The sequence below is a fragment of the Enhydra lutris genome, unplaced genomic scaffold (genome assembly GCF_002288905.1).
Source record: "Enhydra lutris kenyoni isolate GAN:26980312 unplaced genomic scaffold, ASM228890v2 scaffoldscaffold28, whole genome shotgun sequence".
NCBI classification, from domain to species: Eukaryota; Metazoa; Chordata; class Mammalia; order Carnivora; family Mustelidae; genus Enhydra; species Enhydra lutris.
The window spans coordinates 27,104,353-27,127,444 of NW_019154112.1; the positions used below are offsets into that span (position 1 = coordinate 27,104,353).

At 37.3% G+C, this 23,092-nt stretch overlaps 1 protein-coding gene across 1 annotated transcript in view; it reads left to right on the forward strand.

Moving 5' to 3' along the window:
• LOC111152332 (cysteine-rich secretory protein 2-like) overlaps positions 1-10,650 on the forward strand; it is a 36,763-nt gene extending 26,113 nt beyond the window's left edge. The window contains exons 6-9 of the mRNA XM_022510829.1: positions 729-874; positions 1,328-1,425; positions 4,970-5,058; positions 10,053-10,650. Of these exons, the coding sequence (XP_022366537.1) occupies positions 729-874; positions 1,328-1,425; positions 4,970-5,058; positions 10,053-10,180 (461 nt within the window). The 3' untranslated portion in view covers positions 10,181-10,650. The remainder of the gene's footprint in view (positions 1-728; positions 875-1,327; positions 1,426-4,969; positions 5,059-10,052) is intronic.
• The last annotated feature ends 12,442 nt before the right edge of the window (positions 10,651-23,092 follow it).

Consider the following 23,092-nt stretch of genomic DNA (forward strand, 5'->3'; position numbering starts at 1 on the left):
AAAAAAAAAAGATTTATTTATTTTAGAGAGAGAGAGATAGAGTATGAGCTGGAGGAGGGGCAGAGGGGGAGAGAGAGGGAGAGAGAGAGAGTAAGAGAACCCCAAGCAGACTCCCTGCTGAGTGGGGAGCCTGATGCAGGGCTTGACCTCATGATCTGAGATCAAGACCTGAGCTGAAATAAAAAATCGGCCTCTTAAGCTTCTAGGTTACCCAGGTGCCCCTAGACAGATCTGTCTTCCATTCAGCTTTAGAGCTGAGAAGGACGGAAGCCCTTTTAATTATGTATTACAATTATAAATATAGACATTGTGTTTGAAGGGCAACATCCTTGCGTGCATGTAGTTGATTTCTTTTTTTATATTTTTATATTATGTTAGTCATCATAGAGTACATCATTCATTTTTGATGTAGTGTTCCATGATTCATTATTTGCATATAACACCCAGTGTACATTGCAACGTGTGCCCTCTTTAATACCCATCACTGGGCTACCCCATCTCCATACCCCCTTCCCCTATGAAACCCTCAGATTGTTTCCTGGAGTCCATAGTGTCTCATGCTTCATCTCCCCCTCTGATTCTCCGCCCCCCACTTCAGTTTTCCCTTCCTTCCCCTCTGGTCTTCCGTGCTATTCCTTATGTTCCACATATGAGTGAAACCATGTAGTTGATTTCTTTTGCCAGTGCATGTTTTATTGCTTCCTCAAGAATAATCCATTTATCTTTAGGTACAAAATGCGGTGAGAATCTCTTTATGTCAAGTTACCCTGCTTCCTGGTCAGATGCAATCCAAAACTGGTATGATGAGCACCATGATTTTGTCTATGGTGTAGGACCTAAGAGTTCCAATGCAGTTGTTGGACATTACACCCAGGTAAGACAAACAAATGAAAATACTTTGACCACAAATGCTCTAACATGAAAGCATCTCTAAATTATGACCAAGTCCAATGTTTAATTTGGGTAAGAGCATGAATAGATATGATAGTCCTGGCATTGGCTGGTACTTCATCTAGAGTTGTCTTCTTTTTCCATCACTTGCAAAACTCTTGGTAAGGAAGCATACTCCATATTTTCTCAAAATTAGAAATGGATAAAATAGTGAAGCCATGTTAAGATTTAATATTTTAAAATTTACAATTTTCTTCAATAACTGAATTAAATATTTTCAAAAGGAACAAACTATGATAGTATCAAATATTTTCAAAAGGAACTTGGCTATACACTATGATAGTATCATTTTTTCAGTGTTACAGTTGCTATTATTTTTTGCAGTATTTTCCCTCTTCTTTAATGTACTCTCCTATATTCCTTTTTGAAATTGTAGGTTGTTTGGTATTCTTCTTACCATGTTGGATGTGGGGTTGCCTATTGTCCCAATCAAGAGACTCTAAAATACTACTATGTTTGCCAATATTGTCCTGCGTAAGTATATACTTTAGAGTTTCATGCGATAATCCTATGTGCAATTTAATATTTTTTAAATTCTTGTATAGTAGACAAACTAGAATATAAAACATTTCAGTAATGAAAAGGAATAAATCATTTTTTCATTTTTTTAAAATGATGCATAGTTCATACACAATGTCATATTATTTTAGGTGTATGACATAATACCACGTCTATACTTTATGCTATGCTCACCACAACTGTAGCTATCACCAGTCACCATATAATGCTATTATAAGTATTATAATATTATTGACTATAGTCCCTATGCTCTACTTTTTATTCCCATGACTTAATTTTTCCATAACTGTAAGCCTGTTCTTCCCACTCCCCTTCAACTATTTTTTTAAATTTTTTTAAAGATTTTTTATTTATTTCACAGAGAAAGAGAGAGATCACAAGTAGGCAGAGAGGCAGGCAGAAAGAGAGGGGGAAGCAAGCTACCCACTGAGCAGAGAGCTCAATGTGGGGCTCGATCCCAGGACTTTGAGATCATGACCTGAGCTGAAGGCAGAGGCTTTAACCCACTGAGCCACCCATGTGCCCCTCCCCTTCAACTATTTTGCCCACCCCCTCATTGTCACCCCTCTGTCAAACATCAGTTTGTTCTTGTACTTAGGGTATATTTGTGCTTTTTATTTTTTTTATTATTATTTTTTTTTAGAATCCCTATATAAGTGAAATCATATGGTGTTTGTTTTTATCTGTCCAACTTATTTCACTTAGCATAATACCTTCTGGGTCCATCCAGAAGGAATACATCTTTGGAAATGCCTTTTAAGTTGAGATACATTCAACTCCTCAGGGAAGAGACCAGGTTCTCAATTCCAGGTATAAAATCTGAAACTCTCTTTTCTCATTTACAAAGTGGCATCTTTTCTATCAGTTGCCTTTCCCTTGAGCCCACTGCTATTCTATGAGCAATACTCTAGATTTGATATCATCGGTTCTCACTAACTTCACACTTTAGAAGGGTGACAGCTTGATGGTTAAGAAGTGATGGTAGTGGAGTGGCAAGTAGGGGATGGCAGATTGAGATGTTAGCTTCTCCTGCTAAAATATCCTTTGTCCCGTTTATCTAAAAAATCACCCACATTATTACCTCACAGATTATTCATTCTTTTGCAGCTCAAAGGTTTTTCAAGAGATCCTTGATGTACTTCAGGGTCCAGAAGAGAACAAAATCTTGTCTTTATTTTTCAGAAGTCTTCATAAAATCTCTATAATGAACTATCCTTTAAGGTCTTGACCTATAGCAGGAAATATGTTATTTCATCAAGGATTATGTCTGAACTTACCCACAATAAATTCTGTGGATATACTGAAGATCTAATCTCAATTTCTTTTAATGTTTGACATTTCTTGCCAATGGAGACAGGAGGACCCCTAGAACCAAGGCTCCTATAGGATTTATTTGAGACTGTAGATAACCTGAGCATATGGATCTCCAGGGTGAGAAGTATGACCCCCAATACCATTTTCTTGCAAGCACTTATTAAGGTTTACTAGAAAGAACTGAGAGGTCCAGGCAACTGGGTGGCTCAGTGGGTTAAAGCCTCTTGCCTTCAGCTCAGGTCATGGTCCTGGGATCCTGGAATCAAGCTTCCTCCTCTCTCTCTCTGACTGCTGGTGATCTCTGTCTGTCAAATAAATTAAAAATAAATAAATAAATAAATAAAAACAAATTTAAAATAAATAAATAAATAAATAAAAGAAAAGAAAAGAAAAAGAATTGAAAGGTCCTAGGAGAATGCACCTAAACTCACTGGCTGGCTCTAAGAGAGGAGGATCTGGAGCCAGTCATCTGAAGTGAGAGTTGGAGTGAATAATGAGGAAAAGCAGGAATGAGAGAAATTCCAGAACATGTTTGTGCCTTATTTCACATTTTTCCAGGGACTCACACATGGTTATTATATTCTGTGCAGGGAGTGAGATTCAGGTGCATGCTTTGTATTTTTGGCCCGCTTAGTAATATTGAGACTTTGACTCTCTTGAATAATATTCATCAATGAGATGTAGGTTAGTTATTGTAAGACCAATATACCTTACTGATTAGTGTTAATAAAACTGTTTTTTCTAACATTCCCATTTTTCGTAAGCATTAAAATCTCACACACAGGGGCGCTTGGGTGGCTCAGTGGTTAAAGCCTCTGCCTTCGGCTCAGGTCATGATCTCAGGGTCCTGGGATCGAGTCCCGCATCGGGCTCTCTGCTCAGCAAGGAGCCTGCCTCCTCCTCCTGTCTCTCTCTGCCTGCCTCCCTGCTTACTTGTGATCTGTCTGTCAAATAAATAAAAATTAAAAAAAAAAAATCTCACACACAAATCCTCTACACATTCAAAAACCTTTAAGCATCCCTACAACCAAAAACACACATCAAAAACTACTTTAAAATTATTACCTCCATCTTTTTCTTAATGTTTTATTTATTTGAGAGAGTGATTGAGAGAGAACAAGAAGTAGGGAGGGACAAGCAGATTCCCCACAGTGCAGGGAGCCCGATATGGGGCTTGACCCCAGGACCTTGGAATCATGACCTGAGCTTAAGGCAGACAACTTACTGAGCTATCCGGGTGCCCCAATTCAATACCTCCATCTTTAAAAAAAAAAAAAAAAAAAAGAATTTATTTATTTATTTGTCAGAAAGAGAGATCACAAGTAGGCAGAGCAGTAGGCAGAGAGAGAGGGGGAAGCAGGCTCCCTGCTAAGCAGAGAGCCCAATGCAGGGCTCAATCCCAGGACCCTGGAAGTTTAGAAGGGATGAGCCAAAGGCAGAGGCTTAACCCAATGAGCCATCCAGGTGCCCTCAATACCACCATCTTTTTTTTTTAAATTATTTATTTATTTATTTGACAGAGATCACAAGTAGACAGAGAGGCAGGCAGAGAGAGAGAGGGAAGCAGGCTCTCTGCTGAGCAGAGAGCCCAATGCGGGACTCAATCCCAGGACCCTGAGATCATGACCTGAGCCAAAGGCAGCGGCTTAATCCACTGAGCCACCCAGGCGCCCCTCAATACCACCATCTTGAAGGCAAAATTACCCAGGGGCTTTGCCTTCCTTAACTCATATTATAGAAATTATCATTTTTAATATAAAATTATATGTAACTTTAAGCATTTACATACTGCAACCTTTTTGCTCCCAAGTTGTGCTGTCTCTCTAAAGGATATGTTTTATCACTATCCAGCACCTTGGGGTTCACTAATTTAGCAATCTGACCAAATCTTTTGGGGAAGAAAGAACGTCTTGTTAAAATGGACTCTGAATATTTTGGACCCTATTAATACCATTTCATTTGTTCAGGCTGTGAAATTATGGTCAAGGACATGAGTGAATGTGTAAGTTATTTTCTTTAACACTGATACCTGAGTATATGTTGAGAATTTTAGTTTTCCAGTTTTTTGATATGATGAAAAACATTGACCAAATATTCAGGTATATATGATGATAGATGCTACCTTGGAAGTATAAACTAAACTGAAAAATGAAAAATGTTTGACATTTTGTATTTCAAATTTCAGTGGTAATCTTATTAGCAAGATACGTACCCCTTACCTGAAAGGAAAAACTTGTGCCAGCTGTCCTCATCACTGTGTCAATGGACTATGCAGTAAGTTTGATGTCATTTGTTTGTTAATATATATAATAAAATAACCTGACTCTTTTTTTCTCTATGGGTACCTCTTATCTTTTTAATTATTTATTTAAAGTCAGTTTAATTAACATTATATTATTTGCTTCAGGGGTAGAATTTAGTGACTCATCAGTTGCATATAGTAACCAGTGCTCATTACACCAAGTGCCCTCCTTAATGCCCATCATCTAGTTACCCCATCCTTTCACCCACCTCCCCTCCAGAAACCTTCAGTTTGTTTTCTAGAGTTTAGCATCTCTTATGGTTTGCCTCCCTGTCTGTTTTCAACTTATTTTATTTTTCCTTCTTTTCCCTTACATTCATCTGTTTTGTTTCTTAAATTCCACATATGAGTGAAATCATATAGTGTCTGTCTTTCTTTGATTGACTTATCTTACTTAGCATAATTCCCTCTAGTTCCAACCATGTTGTTGCAAATGGCAAGATTTTGTTCTTTTTGATGGCTGGGTTATATTCTAATATGTATATCTATATACATATATGTATATAGATATATATGCCACATCTTCTTTATCAGTTCATCTACCAAATGACTTCTGGGCTCTTTCCATAGTTTGGCTTTTGCGGATATTGCTACTATGAACATTGTGGTTCATGTGCTCCATCGAATAGCTATGTTTGTAGACTTTGGATAAATGCCTAGTAGTGCTATTTCTGGGTCATTGGGTAGCTCTATTTTTAATTTTTGAGGAACCTCTATATTGTCTTCCAGAGTTTGCATTCACATCAACAGTGAAAAAGAGTTCCCGCCAACATCAGCTGTTTCCTGATTTGTTCATTCTAGCCATTCTGACCTGTGTGAGGTGGTATCTCACTATAGTTTTGATTCGTATTTCCCTGATGCCAAGTGATGTGGAACATTTTTTCATATGTCTGTTGGCCATTTCTATGTATTCTTTGGGTAACTATCTGTTCATTTGTTCTGCCCTTTCTTGACTGGGTTTTTGGTTTTGAGGTGTTGAATTTGATAAGTTCTTTATAGATGTTGATACTAACCCTTTATCTGATAAGATATATTGTGCAAATATCTTCTCCCATTCCATCAGTTGTCTTTTAGTTTTGCTGACTGTTTCCTTTGTTGTTCAAAAGCTTTTGATCTTGATGAAGTCCCAATACTTCATTTTTGCTTTTGTTTCTTTTGGCTTTGGAGATGTGTTTAGCAGGAACTTGCCATGGCCAAGGTCGAAGAGGTTGTTGCCTATGTTCTTCTCTAGAATTTTGATGAATTCCTTTCTCAAATTTAGGTCTTTCATCCATTTTTTAAAAGATTTTATTTATTTATTTGACAGACAGAAATCACAAGTAGGCAGAGAGGCAGGCAGAGAGAGAGGAGGAAGCAGGCTCCCTGCTGAGCAGAGAGCCCGATGCGGGGCTCGATCCCAGGACCCTGAGAGCATGACCTGAGCTGAAGGCAGAGGCTTCAACCCACTGAGCCACACAGGAGCCCCTCTTTCATCCATTTTTGAGTCTATTTTTGTGTATGGTATTAGAAAGTGGTCCAGTTTCATTCTTCTGCATGTGGTTGTTCAGTTTCCCCAACAACATTTTTTGAAGAGACTGTCTTTTTTTCTATTGGATATTCTTTCCTGCTTTGTCAAAGATCAGTTGACCATAGAGTTGAGGGTCCATTTCTGAGGTCTCTGTTATGTTCCATTGATCTATGTGTCTGTTTTTGTGCCAGTACCATACTGTCTTGATGACAACAGCTTTGTAATAAGACTTAAAGTCTGGCACCGTGAGGCCATCAGCTTTGGTTTTCTTTTTCAACATTTTTTTGGCTATTTGGATCTTTCCCTGTCTCATACAAATTTTAGGATTATTTGTTCCAGCTCTGTGAACAATGTTGATAGTATTTTCATAGGGATCACATTGAATGTGTAGATTGCTCTGGGCGGCATAGACATTTTAACAATATTTGTTCTTCCAGTCCATGACCATGGGATGTTTTTCCATGTCTTTGTGTCTTCCTCAATTTCTTTCATAAGTGTTCTCTAGTTTTCAGAGTACAGAGCTTTTACCTTTTGATTAGGTTTATTCTGAAATATCTTAAGTTTTTTTGGTCCAGTTGAATGGGATGAATTCCTTGATTTCTCTTTCTTCTGCCTCATTTTTAGTGCTTAGAAATAGGAATAATAAATCAACAAAATCAATATTTTATATCCTGCCAATTTGCTGAATTCCTGTATCAGTTCTAACAAATTTTTGTGGAGTGTTTTGGATTGTCTACATAGAGCATCATCTGACGAACGTGGATACAAAAATTCTCACCAAGACCATAGCTAATAGCATCCAACAGTACATTAAAAAGATTATTCATCAGACCAAGTGAGATTTATTCCTTAGCTGCAAGAAGGGTTCAACATCTGCACGTCAATCAGTGTGATACATCACATTAATTAAAGAAAGGATAAAAACCATATGATCCTCTCAGTAGATGCAGAAAAAGCATTTGACAAAATACGTGTTGTTTCTTGATAAAAACTCTCTACAGGATAGGGATAGAAGGAACATACCTCAATATCATAAAAGCCGTAGACTCCTTTTTTAATTTTTTTTAAGAATTAGGAAAGCTTCTGATTGTAACCAACTTAAACAAAGTCTTCATGCAAAAGACAAAAATAACAGTATGCAATAGATGTGTCTAATTAAAAATTTTACACAGTATCTATGTATTATTTGCAATGAAATTCCTGATACCATGTGTAACCTAAAGAAACATCTACCATCAATGTATATGCACTTGTTATATATGGACATATATAAAAATATTTCCGTGGAAATAATTCATTGCAATTAAATATTTTTTTCTATCAAAGTTAATGCAATTACATCAAAAGTGGGATTTTATAAAGAGAAAATATGTACAAGATGTAACAGTGTGAGAAGACACAGTTCAGTTCAGACACCAGTCTTTATATAATGAATGAGTTTATCATACTAAATTCTTTATTTCCCCCCAGTATGCTTAGAATAATCAAGTTTAATTTTTTTCAAGTTTAATTTAATAAGCACTCACACTTGTGTTTGCTAGTAATTTTTACATACTTTTAAAATGACAATCAAATCTGCATATAGCATTATTAGCTCACAGAAGCCTCAAAATATTATAGCAATAGATTAAATTTAGTGTCATATATTTCATGTTTAGTGTTATGGATTTAAATACAAAGAATTGGCATTTTTGTTTAGTTGTGATATGTTATCAAAATTATTAAACCTGGTGGTGGGTATTATGGAGGGCACATATTGCATGGAATACTGGGTGTGGTGCATAAACAATGAATTTTGGAACACTGGAAAAAAAATTAAATTAAATTAAAAATTTTTTTAAAGATTTTATTTATTTATTTGACAGACAGAGATCACAAATAGGCAGAGAGGCAGGCAGAGAGAGAGGAGGAAGCAGGCTCCCCGCTGAGCAGAGAGCCTGATGTGGGGCTCGATCCCAGGACCCTGGGATCACGACCTGAGCTGAAGGCAGAAGCTTAACGACTGAGCCACCCAGGCGCCCCAAATTAAATTAAATTTAAAAAAGAAAAAAACCTCACAAGCCACCAAAAGTGAATAAATCTAGTGTGAATATAATGTTAAAATACATATATGTATAAAATTCAATGAGTTAAATAATTAAAATTAAATATGATAATATAAATAAAGCTAAGGCTGACCTCAAACACAATAAAGTATATTTAAATTGAAAAAAAATTATCATGAACAATGCAGCTAACCCATTAACTGAAATTTTTACCTTTCAAATGCATTCACTAGATTGATCTGTACCATTCTTTCTGAGTGAATTGTATAGCTCTAATTCAGAATATTGAATGATATCAAAGCTATACATCCATTAAAGAAGAAAATATTTACTCCTCTGTTGAATAATATTTGTTAAGGGGTTTGGAATTTATCCTGTTAGCAATAAGCAATCAACTGAAAGATTTTTCAACAGAAAAGTAATGAGATCAGAATTGTGTTTTATGAAAATCTGGCAGTAGTGAATGGAAGCCAGCTTGGAGACTGTTGAAAATGGGCGTTCAAAAAAAACAAATGGATGTTTTTACTGCATTAGGACAGAAGTAATGAAGAGAAATGGACAGTAATGAGCAATAGGAAGGAAGTAGCAAAACCAGTGTTTGTTTCTTGTACTTGGCAAATGCTGATAAAAAGTAAAAAGCAGTGAGTTCATGTTGATTCCCAGTTCCTGGTTTGAATTATTTAGTAACTAGGAATTTCATTTCTCTGATATAGGGGAAATTGAGTTGGGAGTTGGGGAGTGACTCCAAAGAAATGCCACACTTGGGAGTAGAATGATGAATTTAGTTTGAGAGCTATTGAATTTGTGGTCAATGAGGAACTTCGAAGTAGAAATGTCTGATAATCATAGTGAAATTCCTTCTTGTTTTTACATTTACATTTTCTCATAATGATTTCTTACTCTTGAAAGAAAGAATATTGTCACTAGAGTCTGGATAGAGCAACAGTGTCTAGTAAAATCTTTTGCAATAATGGAAATATTCAATATTTGCACTATCCTGTGCAAGTAACCTCTAGAAAAATTGATTATTGAGTGCTTGATGTGTAACAAGTATCACCAGCAGCCTGAAAATTTATTTTTTAATGTTATGTAATTTTAATTAATTTAAGTTTAAGTTTAAACAACCACATGGCTAGAGGCTATAATTTTGGACAGTGTAATTGTAGAGAAACTCATTTAAGTTTATTTTACTTTATTTTCTGAGAAAAGAAAATATGTCAATTCATTTTAAAAACATTCCAGAAAGCTCAAATTTTAAAAGAAGTGATGGATTAATGCGTCCCTTTTCATCGTAGTGTTATACCAACTTGTTTGCTCAATTGTCTTCTCCTTATTTACATTGAATTTATCATTCACATTGCTGCTATGGAGGAAAACAGTAATGAAATGACTAATTTCTTTATTTTTATTCCAGCCAACAGTTGTGAACATGAAGATGAATTTTCTAACTGTAATGTTTTGAAGGAAAACTATAGCTGTGGCCATTATTTTGTCAAGAAACATTGCAAGGCCTCCTGTGAATGTGAAGACAAAATTTACTAAATGCCAATACAGACTGAGCAGGGCTAAGAGAAGGAGAACCGCATCATCTACTCAGATTTGACATTAGCACAGATGTAAGCATGTTAGCTACAAATTTTATTCCAAATAATAAGTCTTTTTCTCTTGGATCTGCTTTTTATTTTACAGAAATCTCTTTCATACAAGGATTAAAAAATAACATAATCCATGATTATCTGTTGCTCATGTAAAAATCATGAGCAATAAGGAAATTCTGAGAAAGCATTACAGGCCAGAAGAGACTAAGAAAACCTGAGAACTAAATGGAGTGTGGTCTCCTGGATCAGATCCTTGAACACAAAAATGTCATTAGTGGAAAAAATGGTGAGATCTGAATAGAGTCTGAATTGGTTTTGATAGTAACACCCATTACTTAGCCTTGACAAATGTACCAGAGTAATGCAAGATGATGATTATTAGGGGAAACTAAAGCTGGATGAAGGGTATATGGGGAATTCTCTGTACTATCTTAGCAAAGTTTCTGTAAATCTAAAAGTACTCCAAAATAAAAAATGCATTTAAAACAACAACAACATCACTTTTTTTTTTTTCTTGGCTCTATAATGCTTGGAAAATTTTTCTCCTGATTATCTGGTTATTCTTTCTCAGCCACTCCTCTACCCAGTGTCAATTCCTTTATTCCATTGCTAAATATTTGATTTTATCTTTTTCATAGACCTTTCAGATATACCAATAATTGGATTGTCATATTAGATTCACATCCTTATCCAGTGTTAGGATTCACAAATTATTTCAAGGACAGGTAAAGTCATGGGGTAAAGGGAAAGCAAGGAGAGGTTCAAGACCACCAATGTAGCTCCTGGATGTTATTTTTGGAGCACATTTCCCATCCTCTAAAGAGAAATGCTTCTTAATTAGTCTACTTTCAAAACCTTTCTGTCAATTTCTTAAGTATTTAGATAATATTCATACTTTTACACCAATCTGCAAGAAGTTGAATGATATTTTTATATGCTCCTTTCTAATCCCACTCCATTCCACTCTCTTTTAGTTCTTATGCTCCAATAATGACCAACAACCTTATTTAATTCTCTCAAGTTCCTTAAGGTTTTCCTTACCTATGGGCATTTGTGTTTGCTATTAGCTCTGTCTGGACGAGTCATCCTTTTATTATTTGCTAGAATAAATTCTTCACATTTAATGCCATTTTATCCAAGAGATTCCTCTGTGCATTTAATCTGAAGAATTCGCCCCATTCTCTCTCATAGCTCCTTGTATTTTCTTTTATAATACTCTTTACAATGTAATGCATTTCATTCCTGCATTCAATAAATATTTATTGAAAAATGTCTCAGGTGTTTAATTAGGGACCTTGAAATAGGGTGATTAACAAAAGACAAGTTCTGAACTCCATGGAGTTCACACTTTCATAAGGGAAATAGGAAGGAAGTTATTTTGCAAATAAATATTTAAGATAATAGTGGAAGCAGTAAGTGCTATGAACTAAAATGGGCAACAGAACAGAGAATAGTGAGGATAGACTGGGGAAATGTTAATAAGAATGTCAGGTACATCCTCTCTAAGTATGGGTTAGAATCACAGTAGAAGTTAAGGGAACAATGGATAAGATGATTTAAAGGAGAAAACAGAGAATAGTGAATACGAAGTTATTGAGGTAGGAATAAAGTTGGCATATTTGAGGAAAGGCAAGAACCATAGAATGACTGGAGGAGAATGAGTAAGGTAAAGATCATTTTGAAAGCAGGCCAGAGAGTTCAGCAGAAACTTAGTCACATGCTGTGCTCTAGGGTACATAAAGAATTGGGATATTGTTATAAGTAGGATAACAAGCCAGGAGAATATATTACAGAAGATAGTGATATGATGAGGTATAAATTGTAAAAGAACAAGAGTGCAAGCTAGCAACCAGTTAAGAGACTATTGAGAAGAAGAGAGGTTGATTTAAATTTCACTAGATTATGGATGTACCTTAAATATAAAATATAGATTGTGCAATCTCAGGATAATATTTCTTTATATCATGACAGAAAACAGGAGAACTATTTCCCTACTCAAGGTAGCATTAACTTATGCCATAGCCAAAGATAACACAAGAAAAGGAAACTACAGACTACTATTTCTCATGAACATAGATCCAACATATAAAAAAGATTATACACCATGACAAAGTGAGGTTATTGCAGGAATGAAATGTTTCAATATTCAAAAATCAATTAATGTATATACCATATCAAAATAAAGATATCATGTGGTTGTCAAAAAAGATACAAAAAATGCACTTGATAAAAACCAACACCTTTAGTTAAAATAATTTTCAAAAAACTAGGAATAGAAGGTAACTTTTTCATCTTAATGGGAAATATTTTACAAAATTCTCTAGCTAACCATTTTCTTAGTAATGAATGACTGAATGCGTTCTCTTTATGTTACAGGGAAAAACAGTATTATAGTATTTTTCCAATCTGGAATCTCCTCTCAGAAATAAAGCAAAACTCTCATTTTGCACCACTTTGTTCACATTTTAAGTATACTGCCAATGCGTGGGGTGGGGAGGTGGGAAGGAGAAGAATATAAAAACATTTAGTGTGGAAAAGGGCACTGGGTAGGTATTCAGAGAACTAGCTTCCAGTCTTGCTCCCCAATGGACTGCTTGCCTCTAACCTTGGGGTAAGAAGGCAGGGTAGGAGGAGCATAAGTTTGGCTTAGATATAACACAGATACAACTACATAACATTCCCACTAGTGTAAATAACCCAGGAAATGTTCCAAAGATGGGCAGAACAAACTCCACAACTAAAGATGAGGCCACATCAAAGAAGGTAAAACTTGTGAAGACATGGTTTGTGAATGAAATGGGCCATGGCTAGCCACAGTGGAGAGGGAGCCATGACATGAAGAAAGGCAAAAAACAGTTCATAATGGGGAAGCATTTTTAATTTTGACCTGATTAGATCTCATTTCTGCGCTAGGAGATTCTTTAGTGTCTTTTATGCTTTTTTCAAGCCCAGCTACTAACTTTATAATTGTTATCCTGAATTCCAGCTCTGACATTTTACTTATATCTATATTGAGTAGATCTGTGGCAGACAGTATTACCTCTGTTTTTGTTGTTGTTGTCATTGTTGTTGTTCTTAATTCCTCCTTCTAGTCATTTTTCCCAGAGAAGAATGGAATGAGTGAACAGAATCAAATAATATCAACCATGACCCAAAGATATACACAGTAGACAAGCCAAAGAGGTTAGAAACAAACAAACAAAAACAAACAAACAAAGAAAAGAAAGAAAGAAGAAAAGAAAAGAAAAGAAAAGAAAGGAAAAGAAAAGAAAACTGGAAAGAAAAAAGAAAATAAAAAGAAAAAAACAAAGAAAGAAAAAAAATAAAAAGGGGGGATGGAGAGAGAATATAATCTCACGGGGTGGACAAAATAGGGTGATCTGCTTGGTCCTGGGTGTATTTTGGTCTCTGTGTTAGAAGACACTAAATCCCAAAGTTGTAAAGAAAGCAAAACTATATATATGTATGTGTATAATCATATATATATATGTATGTATATATACATACATATATATATATGATTGAATAGAGTGCAAGCAAGCCACAAATGAAAACTATATCTACAGAAGGTAAATGTAAAAAATGAAAGTTAAAAAAAAAAGACTTCAAAACCAAGAGTTGATAAAGAAACTAGTTGAAAAGGAAAAAAAAAATGGAAAATTTCAAATTGAAAGATAAATGAACCATTAGAAAAAAAGCCTCGAACTATATATACTATTTTTCCATAGTACTGGAGTTTTGCAGTCCTGTGAGGCCCGTAAACTTGCTGTTCACCTCTTCTTCCAGTTGCTTTTCTAGGAGTGGGGCCTGCTGTGCTGATTCTTAGGTGTCTTTGCCTGGGGCAGAGTGTGTCACCCTTGTTAGGCAGCCAGGCTCTGTGTAAACTCTTTCTGGTTGTTCTGTGTGGATTTTATTCCCTGAAGGCTTTGTGCAGCACCTCTTTAGAGGATCAGAATTAAAACTTCCATGCTCCCAATCTCCAGTCCCAGAGCTAAAAGATTGCAGTCCCTTCTCTTCAACAAACCCTCAGGGATAAGCAGTCTTCCCTTTCACGAGTGCCAAACTCTGCAGGCTCCTGTGGTGCACAACCACTCCACCCCTCCCTGGGGGAAGGTAGAGGGTCACCACATTCTTGTATTTTTGCAGGACTCCCACACTGAGAGCTTTCTCCCAGTGGTGTATGCAACTGCCCCATGTCTCCTAGCGGAAGGTGGAGGGTCCCCACATTCCTGTCCTCTACAGGGTCCCCACACAGAGACTGGTCACCTTTGCCCCAGCTCACAGTTTATGGCGAACTGAGCTGAGATCTCCTCTCCCCAGTTTCACTAACCATAACCAGTTTCCCTGCTTCAGTGTTTGGGAACTCCACCAGCCTAGATACCCACGTTCTTTCCATGATGCCAGGGATCCTGAGACAATACTGTCCCACCTAGAAATCTCCCCCATTTGACCACCTGAACACCTTTTAGGCAAGAATGTCTCTCTCACTGGGCAGATTTCTGAGGGTTCAGATTTTGGACTCTGTGGCTATATGACTTTCCAGTGCCACCTTATGGAGGCTCCCTTCTTCCACAGCTTTTCTTGTGATATATCCCCTCAGATTCACTTCTCCACACCTCCTAACTTGCCAAAAAGTGGTCTCTTTTTTAAAAAATCCATTTAAAAAAAAACATACACCATGATAAAGTAGGATTTAAACTCAAGATACAAGGGTGGTTCAATATTGACAAAATCATCAACATGAATCATCACATGAATAAGAGAAAGGATAAGAAACATACAATCATTTCAATAGATACAGGAAAAAAAATTGACAAAGAACACCCATTCATCCTAAAAAGCCTCTGCAAAGTAGGTCTAGAGGGAATATACCTTAACATAATAAAAGCCTTATGTGGAAAAACTCACAGCCAATATCATATTCAATGGTGAAATTGAATATGGTATAAGCTTTGGTGAAAATGGTGAGAGCTTTCCTCCTTAACTCAGGAATAAGACAAGTATGTCCACTTCCACCACATTTACTCAACAGAGACCTAGAAGTGCTAGCCACAGTGGTTAGAAAACATAAAGAAATAAAAGCCAAATTGGTAAGGAAGAAGTAAAACTCTGATAATACTCTATATAGAAAACCCTAAAGACTCCACCAAAGAACTACTAGAACTGACACATGAACTCAGTAAAGTCACAGAAACCTGTTGCATACTTATATGCTAATAATAAAGCAGCAGAAAGTCAAAATAAAAAAAAACATAATTCCATTTATAATTGCACCCAAAACAGGAATATCTAAGAATAAACTTAACCAGAGAGGTGAAAGACCAGTACTCTGAAAACCATAAAACACTGGTGAAAGAAATTTATGATGATGCCAAGAAATGGAAAGACATTCCATGCTCATGGGTTGGAAGAACCAAAGGTCTATACTACCCAAAGCAATCTACAGATTGCATGCAATCCCTATCAAAATACCAATAGCGTTTTTCACAGAACTAGAGCAAAGAATCCTAAAATTTGTATGCAACCACGAAAGACCTCAAATACACAAAGCAGTCTTGAAAACAAAGGGGGAAAAAAAGGCAAAGCTGGAGGTATCACAATTCATTACAAGTTATATTACAAAATTATAGTAATGGAAGCAGTATGGTACTGGCAGAAAAACAGACACACAGATCAGTAGAACTGAACAGAAAATCCAGAAATAAATCCACAATTATATGGTCAATTAATCCTCAACAAAGGAGGAATGAATATACAATGGGAAAAAGGCAGTCTCTTCAGCAAATTTATTAGGAAAATCCATTGCAGACACATGCAAGAGAATGAAACTGGACCACTTGTACCATATGCAAAAGTAGACTTCAAAAGGGTTAAAGACCTAAATGTGAGACCTGAAACCATAAAAACCCTAGGAGAGAGCACAGGAGGTAATGTCTCTGACATTGGCTGTAGGAACATTTTTCTAGATCTGTCTCAAGGTAAGGGAAATAAAAGCAAAAATAAACTATTTGGACTACAACAGAATAAAAACCTTCTGTACAACAAAGGAAACAATCAATAACAGTAAAAGGCAGGCTCCTGGATGAGCAAAGATATTTGCAAATGACATATCTGATAAAGAGTTAGTCAAAATATTTAAAGAACTGGTACAACTCAACACCCAAAAACAAATAATCCAATTAAAAATGAACAGAAGAGATAACCGGTCAAGATGGCGGAGAAGTAGCAGGCTGAGACTACTTCAGGTAGCGGGAGATCAGCTAGATAGCTGATCTAAAGATTGCAAACACCTACAAATCCAACTGGAGATCGAAGAGAAGAAGAACAGCAATTCTAGAAACAGAAAATCAACCACTTTCTGCAAGGTAGGACTGGCAGAGAACTGAATCCAAAGCGACGGGAAGATAGACCGTGGGGGGAGGGGCTGGCTCCCGGCAAGCGGCGGAGCAATGGAGCACAAAATCGGGACTTTTAAAAGTCTGTTCCGCTGAGGGACATGGCTCCAGAAGCTTAAACGGGGTGAAGCCCGCACAGGGTCAGCGTGGCCTCAGGTCCCGCAGGGTCACAGAAGGATCGGGGGTGTCTGAGTGTCGCAGAGCTTACAGGTATTAGAACGGGGAAGCTGGCTACAGAGACAGAGCCTAGGAGTGAGCTCGAAACTCGGGGTTACCTTGAACCGGTCGCAGGCTCGGTCAGCTCGGAGCGCGGCCAGAGGCCAGGGTGACGGGAGTAATTGGGCGCTGTTCTCTGAGGGCGCACTGAGGAGTGGGGCCCCGGGCTCTCGGCTCCTCCGGGCCGGAGACTGGGAGGCCGCCATCTTCATTCCCACCCTCCGGAACTCTACAGAAGCGCTCAGGGAACAAAAGCTCCCGAAAGCAAACCTGAATGGATTACTCAGCCTGGCCCCTGGTAAGGGCAGTGCAACTCCACCTGGGGCAAAGACACTTGAGAATCGCTACAACAGGCCCCTCCCCCAGAAGAGCAACAAGAAACCCAGCTAGGGCCAAGTTCACCTACAAAGGAGTGCAGTTTCAATACCAGGAGAGCAGCGGAATTCCAGAGGAGGAGAAAGCAAAGCCGGAGATCATGGCTTTCTCCCCATGATTCTTTAGCCTTGCAGTTAATTATTTTTTTCCTTTTTCAATTTTTTTCCTCTTCTTCTGCTAAATTTTTTAAACTTTTACCCTTTTCTTTTTTAACGTTTTTTAACTAGTTTATCCAATATATTTTTTCCTTTTTATATTTTTTCTTTATTCATTTTCTTCTTTTAATTTTTTCTTTTTTTTTTTTTCTTTCTGAACCTCTTTTTATCCCCTTTCTCCCCCCTCACAATTTGGGATCCCTTTGGATTTGGTTAAAGCATATTTTCCTGGGGTTGTTGCCATCCTTCTAGTATTTTACTCGCTCCTTCATATACTCTTATCTGGACAAAATGACAAGGCGGAAAAATTCACCACAAAAAAAAGAACAAGAGGCAGTACCAAAGGCTAGGGATCTAATCAATACAGACATTGGTAATATGTCAGATCTAGAGTTCAGAATGACGATTCTCAAGGTTCTAGCCGGGCTCGAAAAAGGCATGGAAGATATTAGAGAAACCCTCTTGGGAGATATAAAATCCCTTTCTGGAGAAATAAAAGAACTAAAATCTAACCAAGTTGAAATCAAAAAAGCTATTAATGAGGTGCAATCAAAAATGGAGGCTCTCACTGCTAGGAAAAATGAGGTAGAAGAAAGAATTAGCGATATAGAAGACCAAATGACAGAGAATAAAGAAGCTGAGCAAAAGAGGGACAAACAACTACTGGACCACGAGGGGAGAATTCGAGAGATAAGTGACACCATAAGATGAAACAACATTAAAATAATTGGGATTCCAGAAGAAGAGGAAACAGAGAGGGGAGCAGAAGGTATATTGGAGAGAATTATTGGAGAGACTTTCCCCAATATGGCAAAGGGAACAAGCATCAAAATCCAGGAGGTTCAGAGAACCCCCCTCAAAATCAATAAGAATAGGTCCACACCCCGTCACCTAATAGTCAAGTTTACAAGTCTTAGTAACAAAGAGAAAATCCTGAAAGCAGCCCGGGAAAAGAAGTCTGTAACATACAATGGTAAAAATATTAGATTGGCAGCAGACTTATCCACAGAGACCTGGCAGGCCAGAAAGAGCTGGCATGATATATTCAGAGTAGTAAACGAGAAAAACATGCAGCCAAGAATACTATATCCAGCTAGGCTATCATTGAAAATAGGAGAAGAGATTAAAAGCTTCCAGGACAAACAAAAACTGAAAGAATTTGCAAACACCAAACCAGCTCTACAGGAAATATTGAAAGGGGTCCTCTAAGCAAAGTGAGACCCTAAAAGTAGTAGATCAGAAAGAAACAGAGACAATATACAAGAACAGTCACCTTAAAGGCAATACAATGGCACCAAATTCATATCTCTCAATAGTTACCCTGAATGTTAATAGGCTAAATGCCCCAATCAAAAGACACAGGGTATCAGAATGGATAAAAAAACAAAACCCATGTATATATGTTGCCTACAAGAAACTCATCTTAAACCCAAAGACACCTCCAGATTTAAAGTGAGGGGGTGGAAAAGAATTTACCATGCTAATGGACATCAGAAGAAAGCAGGAGTGGCAATCCTTATATCAGATCAATTAGATTTTAAGCCAAAGACTATAACAAGAGATGAGGAAGGACACTATATCAAACTCAAAGGATCTGTCCAACAAGAAGATCTAACAATTTTAAATATCTATGCCCCTAACATGGGAGCAGCCAACTATATAAACCAATTAATAATAAAATCAAAGAAACACATCAACAATAATACAATAATAGTAGGGGACTTTAACACTCCCCTCACTGAAATGGACAGATCATCCAAGCAAAAGATCAACAAGGAAATCAAGGCCTTAAATGACACACTGGACCAGATGGACATCACAGATATATTCAGAACATTTCATCCCAAAGCAACAGAATACACATTCTTCTCTAGTGCACATGGAACATTCTCCAGAATAGATCACATCCTCGGTCCTAAATCAGGTCTCAACCGGTATCAAAAGATTGGGATCATTCCCTGCATATTTTCAGACCACAATGCTCTGAAGCTAGAACTCAATCACAAGAGGAAATTTGGAAAGAACCTAAATACATGGAGACTAAACAGCATCCTTCTAAAGAATGAATGGGTCAACCAGGAAATTAAAGAAGAATTGAAAAAATTCATGGAAACAAATGATAATGAAAACACAATGGTTCAAAATCTGTGGGACACAACAAAGGCAGTCCTGAGAGAAAAATATATAGCAGTACAAGCCTTTCTCAAGAAACAAGAAAGGTCTCAGGTACACAACCTAACCCTATACCTAAAGGAGCTGGAGAAAGAACAAGAAAGAAACCCTAAACCCAGCAGGAGAAGAGAAATCATAAAGATCAGAGCAGAAATCAATGAAATAGAAACCAAAAAAACAATAGAACAAATCAATGAAACTAGGAGCTGGTTCTTTGAAAGAATTAATAAGATTGATAAACCCCTGGCCAGACTTATCAAAAAGAAAAGAGAAAGGACCCAAATAAATAAAATAATGAATCAAAGAGTAGAGATCACAACGAACACCAAAGAAATACAGACAATTATAAGAACATACTATGAGCAACTCTACGCCAACAAATTTGACAATCTGGAAGAAATGGATGCATTCCTAGAGACATATAAACTACCACAACTGAACCAGGAAGAAATAGAAAGCCTGAACAGACCCATAAGCAGTAAGGAGATTGAAACAGTCATCAAAAATCTCTAAACAAACAAAAGCCCAGGGCCAGATGGCTTCCCAGGGGAATTCTACCAAACATTTAAAGAAGAACTAATTCCTATTCTCCTGAAACTGTTCCAAAAAAATAGAAATGGAAGGAAAACTTCCAAACTCATTTTATGAGGCCATCATCACCTTGATCCCAAAACCAGACAAGGACCCCATCAAAAAAGAGAACTACAGACCAATATCCTTGATGAACACAGATGCAAAAATTCTCACCAAAATACTAGCCAATAGGATTCAACAGTACATTAAAAGCATTATTCACCACGACCAAGTGCGATTTATTCCAGGGCTCCAAGGTTGGTTCAACATCCGCAAATCAATCAATGTGATACAACACATTAATAAAAGAAAGAACAAGAACCATATGATAGTCTCCATAGATGCTGAAAAAGCATTTGACAAAGTACAGCATCCCTTCCTGATCAAAACTCTTCAAAGTGTAGGGATAGAGGGCACATACCTCAATATTATCAAAGCCATCTATGAAAAACCCACCGCAAATATCATTCTCAATGGAGAAAAACTGAAAGCTTTTCCACTAAGGTCAGGAACACGGCAGGGATGTCCATTATCACCACTGCTATTCAACATAGTACTAGAAGTCCTAGCCTCAGCAATCAGACAACAAAAGGAAATTAAAGGCATCCAAATCGGCAAAGAAGAAGTCAAACTATCACTCTTCGCAGATGATATGATACTATATGTGGAAAACCCAAAAGACTCCACTCCAAAACTGCTAGAACTTGTACAGGAATTCAGTAAAGTGTCAGGATATAAAATCAATGCACAGAAATCAGTTGCATTTCTCTACACCAACAACAAGACAGAAGAAAGAGAAATTAAGGAGTCCATCCCATTTACAATTGCACCCAAAACTATAAGATACCTAGGAATAAATCTAACCAAAGAGACTAAGAATCTATACACAGAAAACTATAAAGTACTCATGAAAGAAATTGAGGAAGACACAAAGAAATGGAAAAATGTTCCATGCTCCTGGATTGGAAGAATAAATATTGTGAAAATGTCTATGCTACCTAAAGCAATCTACACATTTAATGCAATTCCTATCAAAGTACCACCCATTTTTTTCAAAGAAATGGAACAAATAATCCTAAAATTTATATGGAACCAGAAAAGACCTCGAATAGCCAAAGGAATATTGAAAAAGAAAGCCAAAGTTGGTGGCATCACAATTCCGGACTTCAAGCTCTGTTACAAAGCTGTCATCATCAAGACAGCATGGTACTGGCACAAAAACAGACACATAGATCAATGGAACAGAATAGATAGCTCAGAAATAGACCCTCAACCCTATGGTCAACTAATCTTTGACAAAGCAGGAAAGAATGTCCAATGGAACAAAGACAGCCTCTTCAATAAATGGTGTTGGGAAAATTGGACAGCCACATGCAGAAAAATGAAATTGGATCATTTCCTTACACCACACACGAAAATAGACTCAAAATGGATGAAGGACCTCAATGTGAGAAAGGAATCCATCAAAATCCTTGAGGAGAACACAGGCAGCAACCTCTTCGACCTCAGCCGCAGAAACATCTTCCTAGGAACATCGCCAAAGGCAAGGGAAGCAAGGGCAAAAATGAACTATTGGGATTTCATCAAGATCAAAAGCTTTTGCACAGCAAAGGAAACAGTTAACAAAACCAAAAGACAACTGACAGAATGGGAGAAGATATTTGCAAATGACATATCAGATAAAGGGCTAGTGTCCAAAATCTATAAAGAACTTAGCAAACTCAACACCCAAAGAATAAATAATCCAATCAAGAAATGGGCAGAGGACATGAACAGACATTTCTGCAAAGAAGATATCCAGATGGCCAACAGACACATGAAAAAGTGCTCCACATCACTCGGCATCAGGGAAATACAAATCAAAACCACAATGAGATATCACCTCACACCAGTCAGAATGGCTAAAATTAACAAGTCAGGAAATGACAGATGCTGGCGAGGATGTGGAGAAAGGGGAACCCTCCTATACTGTTGGTGGGAATGCAAGCTGGTGCAACCACTCTGGAAAACAGCATGGAGGTTCCTCAAAATGTTGAAAATAGAACTACCCTATGACCCAGCAATTGCACTGCTGGGTATTTACCCTAAAGATACAAACGTAGTGTTCCGAAGGGGCACGTGCACCCGAATGTTTATAGCAGCAATGTCTACAATAGCCAAACTATGGAAAGAACCTAGATGTCCATCAACAGACAAATGGATAAAGAAGATGTGGTATATATACACAATGGAATACTGTGCAGCCATCAAAAGAAATGAAATCTTGCCATTTGCGACGACGTGGATGGAACTAGAGGGTATCATGCTTAGCGAAATAAGTCAATCGGAGAAAGACAACTATCATATGATCTCCCTGATATGAGGGAGAGAAGATGCAACATGGGGGGTTAAGGGGGTAGGAGAAGAGTAAATGAAACAAGATGGGATTGGGAGGGAGACAAACCATAAGTGACTCTTAATCTCACAAAACAAACTGAGGGTTGATGGGGGTAAGGCGGTTGGGAGAGGGGGGGTGGGGTTATGGATATTGGGGAGAGTATGTGCTATGGTGAATGCTGTGAAATGTGTAAACCTGGCGATTCACAGACCTGTACCCCTGGGGATAAAAATATATGTTTAAAAAATAATAATAAAATTTAAATTAAAAAAAAAATGAACAGAAGACATGAACAAACATTTCTCCAAAGAGGACAAGGATGGCCAAGGGATACAGAAAGGATGCTCACTGGCACTCATAATCAGGCAAATGCAAGTCAAATGCAATATCATATCCTGTCAGAATGGTTTTAAAACACAAGACACAACAACTTGTTGGCAAGAATGGGGCAGAAAAGGACCCTCTTGCACTGTTGGTGGAAATGCAAATGGTACAGCACTATGGAAAACAGTGCAGAGGTTCCTCAAAAAGTTAAAAGTGGAGCTATCCTAGGATTCAGTAATTGCACTATTCAGTATTTACCCAAAAACACT